Consider the following 13,429-nt stretch of genomic DNA (forward strand, 5'->3'; position numbering starts at 1 on the left):
TAAAAATTATCTATGTATGTCAGAAAATGTATGCGTTATCACATTATATGCAACAGCACGTGAAAACAGGTACTGCAGTTAAAAACAGTTTCTAATAGGACTCTAATTCTACTCCAGTAATACGGAATAATCCTTTGAGGATCCTAAAGAGTCACATACCAAGACAGCAGCAGGTCAGAGATCTAGTTGACTAACTATGAAATATGAGAAGAGGAATGCTTTAGAAACTGCCAGGTATAAGTAAAAAATTAACACAAAAGAGGCTAATTTAAACATTGTGCTGAATGACTGGCAAGAATTTTTAGAGTAATAGTATTATTTAAATGAAATACTCCTATACATACTTACTTCCAGTTTAGATTCCAAAGTAGCTTCTTATTTTAGTACTGTGTTAATATTGGTCACTGCTAATGCTCTCAAGCCTTTGCAAGATTTTGATTTAGCAGACATATCTGAAAAATGACTGAGATACAACAGCTGAAAGTCATTCCTGTATGTAGAATTCTAGTAAATGAAATTTCCAGTATATGAAACGTATCACAGAACTTCTGTAACATGTTATAGTGTGGTGTAGGGTTAGATAGTCCTGTTTGGAGAAAACTGTACCACTTATATGCATTTTTTTAAACTTAGATGGTAAAGAAATTCCAGCTATGTGAAGCCAATTGCAGGCTCAGGTACATTAATTTCACTGTATAAGACCTGCTGCCAAACGCTGACTTTTTAATCATAAAGATTGTGATATTGAAGATGTAATTCTTCAATTCTAGATTTGAATTTCCAAAATGCTCCTGAGTTTTGCATTAAAGCTCTTGGAAACCGTAATAAAATTTTTTCAACTTAAGAAAATTAAAATTACAATAACAGATGACAGTCGTATGACACTACTCCTAGAATGACCAAAGTACAAATGCTACCAACACTGATAACATGCCTAACAACACAAGACAAAAAGAAAAACATTCTCTGTCCCAAAGTGCCTATGATCCTGAAAAATGGACTCAGAAAACACAAGATTATCAAGCTACATGAGGAAAACCAGACTAGATTAGGTGATGTTATATATGCATCAAATGCACATACACCGATATCCATACCTAGACTCTCATTTTACATTCCTACCTCCAATATCACAGTAATATAACAAGTTACCATATATTATTTAATTGACTTACAACATTTCATCTCCTGGAGTCACAAAATCACTAAGTTTGGGAAGAATTTGAGGAAAAGGTGGCTTAGTAAACTGTTGACAGACAGTATAAGCAGTGACATTAAGAAAATAGGTCAGCAAAAAGATCAATTAGAGACAATATACTATCAAATTACAAGGATTTTCATATGAGTAGCCTAAATTATTATTGATTAGCTCATTTTATTACTTGAAAAGATAATGCCAACTAAGGTAGAGTCACAGGAAAAAAAGACTGGAAAAGAAATACACTTAGTACACAGGCGAAAATCAGAATAGCCAATAAAACATGCATGATATTAAGAAAGAAGAAAGCATCTTGGTAAGTAGTTTGCAAACCAGGACATGGTAAGAATTTCGCAGACCCCGAATCATCAAGTGATTCTGCAGCTGTTAGTGTTTAGGAAAACACCTTGCTAATCAATCATTTCCCATATAATTTCCCCCCCCCCCCTTCTAATAATAAAGTTAGCATTGTCTTTTCAAATGAGATGTGTAGCTGCGCCACCTTTCCTTTGTTCTTAATGTCATTCAGTTTTACCTACAAATTAAAAGCAGATGTAAAGGCACTTGTAAATCTCTTCTTTATAAATTCTTACAATTTGAGGATTTAGACAAATGGTTTTAATGATGGTGTGGGTTTTCTCTGGCATGCTTTTACGGCTTCCTGTTTCTGTCTCTGGTTAAAAATCTGGAAACAATAAGCAGAGTTTTCTTGTTTTTGTTTGGTTTTACCTGAAAGACACCCAGTGAGTGACAGAAACAGTCTGGAAACAATAAGCAGAGTTTTCATGTTTTTGTTTGGTTTTACCTGAAAGACACCCAGTGAGTGACAGAAACAGAAATAGTTTCCATGACAACCACATCATTGGTCGCACAGGTCTTCAGTCTCTCTTTGTGCAATTGTTAGCAACTTTGACGTTTCTTCATTAAAGCTTAGCCTGGTGAGACAAAGAAAAATCTCTGTTAGGAAAATTAAAAATACCTTGCAATAATATGAAAGACAATCCAGAAGACAAAGCTGGTCCTAATGCAATTAAAAGTCTCGTTCCAAAGAGCTCTTTATGCAAACGGGCAGGTATTCTGACAGATTCACCAAGGAATTCTGTTCCAGTAGTTAGCTGTGTTAACAGCTGAAACCTCTGTGGCCGTGCTCTGGATATTATGTACGGATATCACTACAAAGCTGTATGGATATTGAAATTTTGAATCTCATACATTTGCAAAAAGCCCGACTTAGAAGATAGTACACGTATCTTTCACAGCAGGCATATTTAAAGCATAGAGCTTGGCATGTTTTCTTTGTTTCCTAAGAGCAATATGTTGATATTTGTTATAAAGCATTAAAAAAAAAGAGAAAAAAAAAGAAAAACCAAACTGAGCCAGAAAGAATAACCTGCCCTAGAAAAATTCAGGCACTTTCACCACTTGCAGATGGGGTTGAAATAGGTTCCAATTTCTTCCAGTTTGCTTATTTTGTAAAGCATCTGCTAATACCTTTGAACCAATGGTGCTCACTCAGAACAGATTAGTCTTACTTTTCTCTACAACTCCTCAGATTTTTGCTTCCTATCTGTCCCATGACTACCACACTGCACGTCAGCACAATATGTCTTTGATCTCTGTGTTTTCAGCTATTGCATTGGTAACATCAATAACATTAACAGGCCATAGGTTTGTTTTCAGTAACGCATTCCAAAGTGTGAGCAGTTTCATCTGGATATATATGGACATGAGTGTGGTCTTTAGCTGGAGGAACATTAAGGTACAAAGTTGAAGTTTCTTTTCTATACTTAACATGTCGTATTTGCATAGGAAACCTCTGAGACAATCTCCTCCATGACCAGGGAACCTCCAGCCCTTCCAGGCTGCGACCCACAACCACAACAACAGTCCCTGGCTGGGGGCAAAACAAGCTCCTGAAGCACTACGTGACAAAGGAGAATTTGGCTTTGTTCCCCTATTAACGTCCTTTGGGGGACAATGTGGCTGCTTCAGATTATAATCAGTTACATGCCTTAATTTAATGCCTGAATTAATGCTTAGTTACATGCCACAGTTGCTGCTTTTGGTGAACCTATCCCACCAGTGAGAATGGTCACAGCAAATGTGCAGAGGCAAAGCTCAAAACAGCTGGAGAAAAAATAATTGCATAATGTAAGAGCAGGTTCCCCTTATGTTATTGCATTTTGACTCCTCTCTGAGCATCCGGAATTGTAACCTGCTTTGACAGCCCTTCCCTCGTACATAAGGACAAACACGTATGCATGTACACAGAGACACACACAGTGTGAGCACAAGAGAACAGCATCTCTTTGGGTGCTGGCAGAGTGATTCCTGTGACAATCTAAAGGTGTAGCCCCTCAGCTTTCTTTTATATAGCACAGCAGGTACAGACTTCAACACATAAAAAATCCCAATTAGGATTGTACTTCCAGGTAACTTAGACTAGGCAAACTTCATATAGGTTGTACATGTTAATATGAGCTTCTCTGAAATAGGACATAACAGTCTGGTAGTCAAGTGACTTTACACATAGTGCCTGTAGCTCATCTAAACCTCCGCAGGAAACCTTCTCAGTTAATTATTAATGTCAGCTGCCTTTGTTTTTCACTTCAGTGATAATCTGCTTTTCAGTCAGTGTGCTCCTTTGGTTGGCGAGTTATCTCTTTCAGCATTCTTTGCTGGTCAGGCCTTTGGGAAATAAGTATTTTCATTAATATTTAATTTTTTCCCTGATGGCCATATCTGTTAAAGAGGGTAGAGCACACAGCACTACCCTGCCCTGACTTTACTACACTTTCTTTTCCATTGTCTCTTCCTCACTGCTCTTCAGCCATTTTTGTAATGGTGCAACACGGAAATTGTAAGTTACCCTGATGATTCATCTGTTGCTTAAACAGGGAAAATAGATAAAAATTTCCGTCATTAAAGTGTGAGATTGTTGCTATTACTAAGGTAGTACTATGCCTATTGAGTCACATAAAAAAAAAAAAAAAAGAATTAAGGGTTGCAATTGGTGTCAGTCACAATATAAACAATATTCTTGTTTTTTTCTAGAGAATATATTAAAATAGACATTTTTATCTGAAACAAGTACAAGTGCAATATACAAGAGCAGATGGATGAAATTGCATGATCTGCATTATGCAGACAGTCATAATAAATAATCTAATAACATACTTTAGGGGAGAAAAAGGATGAGGAAAAGCTGGAGCTCAGCAACAGGAACATCATAATAAAATAGAAACTCAAACAACTTTCTTATCACCTATTTGAAACATTATGATTTTAAACTCTCCGGAAAACAGGACATATTTATAATGAAAGTTTCATTAAAAAAAATGGAGCTATGACAGTCTGTACCACATAAGGAGCTGAGAAAAAGTTATAATAAGTCCTAAATGACAACTTTTAATTGTGACCTACATAATCTGACCCTATCAGTGTAAAGCAAAATTCAGTCCTGCTTCGCAGGCATATTAAAATGTAAAAGCAGAGTACAATGACAGGGGGATGTTCTGAATTAAGTCATGAATGTTGGACACTGACCTTCCTATCAGGATATTGTGTAAAGATGTTGGTTTATCTCAGTAGGGGAATTGTCAGAAAAGCAAGCAAGGGGAAAATATGCCACTTCATACCTTTTCAAAATCTACCTAGACATCTTGAGTATTATAGTAATGAAAGGATCTTGCATCTCTACTTAAATTTCCTTTGACAGCTCTCTGTGTACTACCCAACCATTTCCAGGAATTTTACATACATAACTGGCCTCTCTAGCTGCCCTTTCCAAACATTTGCTCTATTTCTTGTTTTTTTCAGTGAAGGAGAGCTGGCAAACATTTTGCTGGCCATATGGGCAAATGGAGTACATAGCAATATGACAGGGATATAGTACATCTAAAAACTGATGAGCGCAGTGCCTTCCTCGTGCAATCTGACAGACTTCGATATTGCACCTGCAGGAAAAGGTGCTTTCTATGAAATAGTATAGAAAAGAGGATGAAAATTCTATGTATAAGAAATACAGGCACATATTCTAATCTTTTCTGACCTAGAATCAATGAAGGGATATACTCCTCATGTCTTTACTATCGGTGGCTATCATTTGATCTTTTAGATGACTAGGCTCTCACTTTTAAAGAGTCTCTGAATAACATAAGGATTGAGTAAATGAAGTATTTCTATATGTCTATAATAAAAAGACTGAAGCTTCACAAAATCTGTTAAGAAAAAAAATCTCTTCTAAAAAAAGACAAAGAAAAAAGGATGTAAGTAGTGTAATTGCTTTAAAAACATTTTTTGAATATTCTCTTAAGTCTTGGAAGGAAGTGCTCATTCTTAAAACTGAAAGTGGTATAAAGGCATATGTGCAAGCACTGTTCAGCTGTTTTTGGTTTGAGCAATCCTGTTAACTTTTTTGGATTGGTTTTGCTAGTCCTGGCTATCTCCAGCTTAGTGTTTGGAATCTTTTAAGCAAGCATGTACATTTTAACCCTAAGAATACAGAGTAGAATATGGAATTACTACATGAAAAGAATACAGCGGAAGAATGGACCCGTCAATCAGATGCTGGCGAAAAGGACTTTTACAATCATTATGGCTAAACACTAACTTTTTTTGCCAAATATAAATTTGGATCTTGCAACAATCCAACTGGCCTGTTTGGAACAGTTTCTTGGCTTCATTGGTAGTGCAGTGCGAGGAAAGAAAATGAAGTTATCCACACCATACTATGTTGTATAAATTTCTTTTGCATAGTAGCATGATCTGAATAAACTCTGCAGTCCTTTTGTTAATTTTTAAAAGTAAAGATGGAATTTGTAATTTTTTCCTGTTGTTTTCTTATTCTGATCTCTTCCTAAAATATGCAGATTCTGTGAACACTTTTTTGGATAAGGAATATGTGAAATTTTCCTGTTGGCAATTTATGTAAACCAGTGTTCTAAAATAAATTAGATGCATATAATGTGCAGCCAGTAATTTAGTCAACAAATTTAACTTCCTGCTCTGCACAAAGAATTAGCAGAAGCAGTTTTCTATTTCCACATGGTACTATCTATAGTTTTTTTGTTTTCCACAGAATCTCTGCCAAATTGCTTTACAATTTGTTTTAATTCTGTGTGCTGGTGGTAGACAATTTATTAAAACATTCACTATTACATATGTTTTAATGAATTGTTTTGGCTAGTAGTGACAGACTGGATACTGTCTCATGGTTCTGACTCTGAAAAAAGCATATGAATACTTGGAGCATGAGTACTAAGACAATGTTGTCAACACTAATGTTCAAGAAGCTTGAACTTGACTCAGTAAAATTGTGGTTTTTTAATAAAAATAATACCCACTATAATTAATATTTGTTTTCCGGTACTTACGATAAATTTATATGCAACTACAAAGGTTTGTTTTCTTAAATTAAAACTATTAAGAAGAGAAGCTTTTATCATAGATACTCTGATACTGAGATCAAAGTGCTTTTTTCCATTACTGCTACCTCATTTTCTTTTTCCATCATGTGCACATTTATGAGTTTATCTGTACCAACATGTAAGGGATGATTACTTAAATCCATATCATCTCTCAAACCGGAGACACGTCTTTGGCTCTACAGTGATGACACTGCTCAGAGGAAGGGATGTGACTTGTCCCAAGAAAAAAATTTTCTATGTAACTTTTCTTTTTCCTATTTTAATATATATTATAAGAAAGCTCAGATCATTGATACTTCAAATAGAAATAATTTTCCCTTGGCTTAAGAAAAAGGAATATGCTCTCCAATAATGAAGAAATGACTAGTGGTAAACAATCCTGATGTTCTGCAGAGACTTGGAAGAGCAGAAACTGAAGAGAGTCAGAAATTAAGCTATTGTTACCCACATATCCAAATTTGAAAGGAATAGTAGAGAGCAGCATAACCTACAAAGAATAGGTACACTACATATGATTTTAGGCAGTATTTTTAGGAAACATTTTTCTTCACATTTAGGAAGTGGATGATGTTGGCCTAAGGTACAACTTGACTGCTAATAATACTCTTCAAAGTGTCAAAGGTATGAGATCAATAAGTGTAATGAGCTAAGTATCACTGACTGGAGTTTCTATAAAAGGCTCGTTATACTCTTGGGAAAAGGCTAAGGTCAAACTTAAAGCTCCGTTGTTCAAAGTCCTGAAATAAAGCCTTGCAATCAGCACAGAAGTCTCTGTCTCTGTGCAGCCTTTGCTTCAGTCAGGACTTGGAGGACATGAATCAAATTGGCACAGTCAGCCATCCAGGATGGTCAGGACCCTCCAGTTTGCTTTGCGCCCGTGTGTATCAGGACTGGCAGCTGCAGCCTGTGGAGTGTTATAGGCTTTAGGAAAGCAAGGACTCAGATGTTACAAAGTTCATCGTCGTTTTGGCTAGAAATTTTTAAAAAGAGCTTGCCTGTTGAGAGTTCCTTGATGATATATTTACATATGAAATTAACTGTTAGACCGTGATTATCACAGACACTGGATATACTGAATATAACCTCTATTGGGTTCATCTGCCTGCTTGCTTTCAGTATAGAATTAATTTGCTCAGTCCAAAGTCTTTTTTACAATACTATTTACAAAATGGTTTAAATTTAACAAAATTATATTAAGTTAATATTTGATATGTCATATCATAGACATTTTTACAGTGAAATGTCAGTGGAATTTGTTACAGGACATATGAAAGTGAAATGATATTAAGCCAATGTAAAAAGCACAATGTCTTGTAGCACTGATTATTGCTCCAAGGGAATATCATTTATTTTCAAGGTTTAATAATAGTTCAATGTATTGTAAAGAAAATTTAATAAAGCATAAGTTTTAGGGGGTATATTTCTCAAATATTTTATGAACACTTATGAACACTTAATTTTCTTCCAACAGTATTAAAAGTTTACTTTGCACTGGGACATTTTCTTGTCAGGTTCCTCCTGGTAAGCAGTCAGGACATTTTCTTGTCAGGTTCCTCCTGGTAAGCAGTCAGGACCTTCAATACCCAAATTAATATTTTATTTATTATTTTTTTTTGATTGGTGTTGTTAATATAACTTTCAAGGATACCAGTCAAATTCTAGGAAGAAGTAGAGAATGTTATGGCACAAAAGAAGCAAATTGGCTATTTCTGAAATGCGGATCAATCAGTTTCTATACCACTCAATGAAAATTTGGACTGCTGCCTTGTTTCATATATATATCTTAAAAAAAGAGGTTTCAAATATGAAATATATACTGTCTCCCTATCCACACATGCATTTCAAGCTGGTGATGAAAGCAAGGAAATGATAGCATTTCTGTTCAAGGACCGAATTTTCACTGTTTTTAAAATTACTTTTATTACCGAACCAGCTACTAATAAAGTAGAGATTAACAAAATCATTTAACCAAGAAGACAGATTTAATGTTGAATTAGTTCAGGGATCATCCAGTGTCAGCTGCCAGAGAGGGCCGGATCCTGTTTTAGGATTCTCACTGCAAATGAGATTGGTAAAATGTCACCATCGTGCACAGGGGAAAGTGAAGGTGGCAAAAGTAGTTCTCAGCTGCTCAATGCTATCAGTAATGAGGTGCTGCTATTTGGATGCATTCACCTGAACACACCATGAAAAATTTGGGGCACTGCTCAGGGCAAGTCGAGTGGCTCCTGATATACCTGTAGGTACCGGGTGCTTCGAACGAACGGATGCATCTCTCTACCACTGTATCACGCCCAGGCTCTGCGGCAGCTCCAGTGTGCAGTGCTCCACTATAAGGCATTTTCCCCGGTGAATAAAAGCCTATTGGGGGAGGCTTTATGAGAAGGAAAGCGATCAAATTAATTGTTTGAGTCTTTTCCACTCATCTGTCAAGCAGACTGACGTTTTCCAGCTCTCAGCTCCCATTTCAACATTATGGAGAATAAGGAGCTGCTGGAGATGAAGCATCTTAAAGAGCCTCACTGCTCCTGTTTAGGTTTGTGAGTGAGCACTGCAGTACACATCCACCTCATGTGTGCGACCTGCAAGTTTCTCAAAGCCTGGACTGAAACGAACATAGATTAGTCCACAGCTACCACTGTTACACTCTCTGGTTATTTGTATGAACTTTCTCATAACGGTTATTTCTTAAAGTCTTACAAGCATTTATGACATTCTCCTCAACCTTTTGTTTTTTCAGTTGTGTCAATATTGATCACATTCAACCAGTTGGAACTAAAGAATAAAAAGAAAAAAATGCAAATAATTTCACCCTTCAGAAACTAGTTATCTAAGCTCTCTTGTTAGTCAATGAAGAGAATAGGCAACCTTAATTCAAACCATTTTGGACAGCTATTTTGGGCTGAGATGGGCAACCTTATTCTCTTTGCTAACTGTGATAGAAACCTGATTGCAGCAGAAGCCTAGGCAGCTAGTTTAAAGTACAAAATTAACTTTCAGATGGCTAAAGCTGAGTGAGATCAGCTCACTCTTCAGTCATTTGTTCTAGCTCAATATGCAGTCTCCACACGAGCTCAAAAAATAAAATGATGTCATTTGGCTCGTAGGCCAGAGCTCTTGCAATAAAATTGCCCTTCTTCCATGTGAAACAGCCTTCAGAATGCTGCTATACTCATTCAGGTAATATATTCAAGCAATTTTATTTTGGCCCATAGACACCCTCAGAGAACTTGAGAAGATCAGGGATGAACAGCTGTAGAATTTGTGGACCTGCCCTCAAACTACGTTGTTGGACTTGATCTTTTTATAACCAAAAATTCAGGGAAAAAATGGTATTCTTACGCTTCTCTTCTCAGACCCATGTATTTATTTTTATAGCCTATCAGGAGACCATAAGATGTGCTAGAGTAATCACATCTGCAAACTGTCTTTTCTCTGCCAAGCAGGGAGATTAAGAACAGTGATAGGACCAGCATAATACTACTGTTTTGTGTCTCATCTGTACTCTGTAGATCTCCCTCTAATGCGTAGAGGAGTAGCTGATCTCGGCCTCTCTTTTGCAGCAGTCAGCTAGTGCCAAGAGCAAAGATGACAGTATAAAATAAGGATGGTATAAGCCTTCCACTTAATACAATTGCCAGACTAATGATATTATGCATAAAACAGCATCACCACTCAGCTCTCTACAAGGATATATAAAAAAAATGCAGATTGTGCATGTGCCATGCAATGATGTAGTGACCACCATCTCTCTGTGGACCCGTAAATCCAGCTTATTTATATGCTCACTTCCAGACAAATCAACTGTGGCATAACGGGGTGCATTATGCACCAGTGTGTTCAATACTGCACATGAAAAGGATCAATAAATTCCCCATGCCTAAGACGTGAGAGACCTGTTCACTTCACAAAGCAGCCAGGAAGGTGCAGTGCTGGTTACCAAATGTGTGCAAAGGACAGCAAGATCCTTCAGTACACCGGTTAACTTCTGCACATGGGCCTTATGTGGTGCTATCAGCCTGTCAGGAGGATTTTGGTAAAGAGCAGATATAGGCTGCGTGTAGGGAGTTGGAGAGGCCGGTCTACGCATGGAGAGGCTGGGAGGCACAGTTGTACATACACAGGTCATGTGTGAACAATCAGTCAGAGAGTATATGTTACGGGTCTCTCTCTGTGCCAATCCACAAATTATAAAGATTACAGTGTTATGCAGAAAACTTGTCTTGACTTCTCAGCCTTGAGCTGCAGGTCAATACATGTGTTAGCCATACATATCCTTTTTACAAGAATTTTGCATAAGCACAAAGGTGTTCCTGCATATATTTTCAGAAAAGAGGATTCCGTACAAAAATGAAACAGGCCAAAATGGTTATGTCTCCAATTCAAGATGAGAAAAAAGTTTTCTAAGCTTAAGAGACACAGGTCACTTTTGAAACCAGTTCAAAAATACACTGAATGTATTTTTGAAATATACAGTTTAGGTCAATGTCAAGCTATTCAGATGAATTTCAAAAAAGGTATAAAATGTGATTTGTTTTTTTTAGATGGTTGGATTAAACTATCTCGTCATTATTAATACTTTTTTTTCTAGCATTAAAAATATAAATGTAGACATTTAGTGTAACCTGATCTCAGGATAGGAAAGAATTTATTTAATCTACAGCAAAAAAAAAAATTATCTTTGAAACTTTGCTATTAGAACTATAGATAAATAAATGGAATTTGAAAATGTACCTGTAAAGATAAAATTATCTTGCAGAAGATTCTTAAACCAGTCAATTGTTGTTCTAAAACAGCTGTGGTGGTTTAAATGTTAGTAATTTTGTTCCTAGCGGTTTTGCACTTGAAACATTGCAATACATTTTTAAACTGCCACACTGAAGAATATTAATGATGAGACAAATTCACTAGTACTACAGAGTTGTATGTTTTCTCTCTTTTTTTTTATGAGCATATTTAATTGCACATGTTTCTTAACTTTCTAATTACAACCAGCACTAAAAGTGTCTAGATGTTTAAGGATGCATTTTTATATTTAAACATACCTCATTGTTATTACTTATACGGCAGATAGCTCACTAAGATATAATGATAGCATATTAAAGTGGATTAGAAATCTCATTATTAAAACATGAGCTTGTCTGAATAGGAAGGAAAAGAAAATAAAGTACTCTAAATGGAATAAGCACCTCTTCATTTTCTTTCACAAATATCATTCTATTATGAGCTAAATGTCAGAGACATAAAGACATAACCGGTGGCATGATCCCATCAGGGAGGTTTAGTATCTGTTATCATACTGTATTTAACATTATTTTCCTAAAGATTTTAAACAAAGCCAGTGAACTTTCCTCAGGGCTCAAATTTCAACCAAATATGTTTTAGACTGTCTGGGGGTGGACTGTTTATTTGTGAAGAGTAAAACATGGCTGCAATCAAACACCATCTCTTCCTGTATTTTAACTCAGCATTAGGGCAGACACCAATTATGAAATTGTGCTGCCAGGTTACCCCTCTAAGGGCAGTCACACACTTCATGTTTCCAGAGGCAAATTGAATTTGACATTTAATTTGAAACCCAAGATATCATAATGTAAAACCTTCTGCAATATTAGTGATAAAGCAGGAGGGCAGACATCCTGGCTGCCTCTTTTTAATAGTCCTCTGCACGTTACCATTGCCTTCATTATTTTCCAGTGAGATTTTATCCTGATCATCAAAGGAATATTACAGTAAATTTTAGAATCACAGTAGTGCAGGACGATAGCATTTCAGGTTTCTTCATATAAACAAAAATATCATCTACTGTGAAGTTCACTTATACACATCATCAGGAGACCCCATCATTTTTTTAGTTCTGATCAGTCCTCAGCTAGCATAACTCTTATGAGCAGACTAGAGTTGAAAGACTTCATTATGAAGGGCTGGCTAAAGAAGAAGCGAAAAATGTACGTGGTGCTGACACTTGCTCATTTTTTTACTTTTTTTGTAAGAGAGTTTAACTTTACATTGCACAAGAAAGTGTGCTGTGGTTGTTGCAAGTCTTTTATTGGTTGGACATTATTTTCTGACATGGATTTCTGTATGTCTTTGCACCCTTTATTTAAAGCACTTCTGAGGAAATTATCGGAGTGTAGATTTCTCAAGAAGTAGCTAGAATACCTCCTTGCTTTAGAGAATGCACAGGTTTATTGTCAGAAATTAAGAATACCATAAACTGAAAGTGCAGAAGCTGTTTTGATACACGTGTAAATTGGACTCTAGCCAGGATACTGGGTTAACCATCAGTTTGGAGGTTAATATTATGTGGAAGAAAATATCAAGACAGTTTGTTTTCTCTGCAAACTGTCATAATGCAACAGTCATGAATGAAGCTGTGACATGGATACTAGCTCAGGATTAAGCCTGGAGGCTCCTGCCTTAAAGCATACTACATTGAATAACAACCGGCTTCTGCGCTACTGGATTGTCAGTACCCAAATATAATCAAGAACAGTTATAAGCATATTTCTGTTGAATCATCCAACACACATAATACATTCATAGCTAATTCAGCATAAAGTTAGTTTTGCACAAACTGGCACTCTTTGATCTACAGGAAAGTAGGCAGAAAAAAGTTATTCCCCCCCCTTTTTTTTCTTTTCTAGTCACATTTGAATCAGCAGGCTGAGTTCTACTGGTTAAGCACTCTGTGTCCAGTGGCTGCAGTGCTTTTAGTATTACTTTTTTATTGTCAGCATCCTAAAACTGAATTTACTCTTATGCAGATCTGCAGCCTTAGCAAACTCTCTATGGTGCCCAC

The 13,429-nt window shown here is 36.4% G+C and overlaps 1 protein-coding gene across 3 annotated transcripts in view; it reads right to left on the bottom strand.

Moving 5' to 3' along the window:
* CNTN5 (contactin 5) overlaps window positions 1-13,429 on the bottom strand; it is a 656,184-nt gene that overhangs the window by 358,749 nt on the left and 284,006 nt on the right. For all 3 annotated transcript variants that reach the window (XM_064505105.1, XM_026109144.2, XM_064505106.1), the window contains one exon: window positions 2,004-2,133. In XM_064505105.1, coding sequence (XP_064361175.1) covers window positions 2,004-2,061 — 58 coding nt within the window. In that variant the 5' untranslated portion in view covers window positions 2,062-2,133. The remainder of the gene's footprint in view (window positions 1-2,003; window positions 2,134-13,429) is intronic.

This window comes from Dromaius novaehollandiae, chromosome 1, assembly GCF_036370855.1.
Source record: "Dromaius novaehollandiae isolate bDroNov1 chromosome 1, bDroNov1.hap1, whole genome shotgun sequence".
NCBI classification, from domain to species: domain Eukaryota; kingdom Metazoa; phylum Chordata; class Aves; order Casuariiformes; family Dromaiidae; genus Dromaius; species Dromaius novaehollandiae.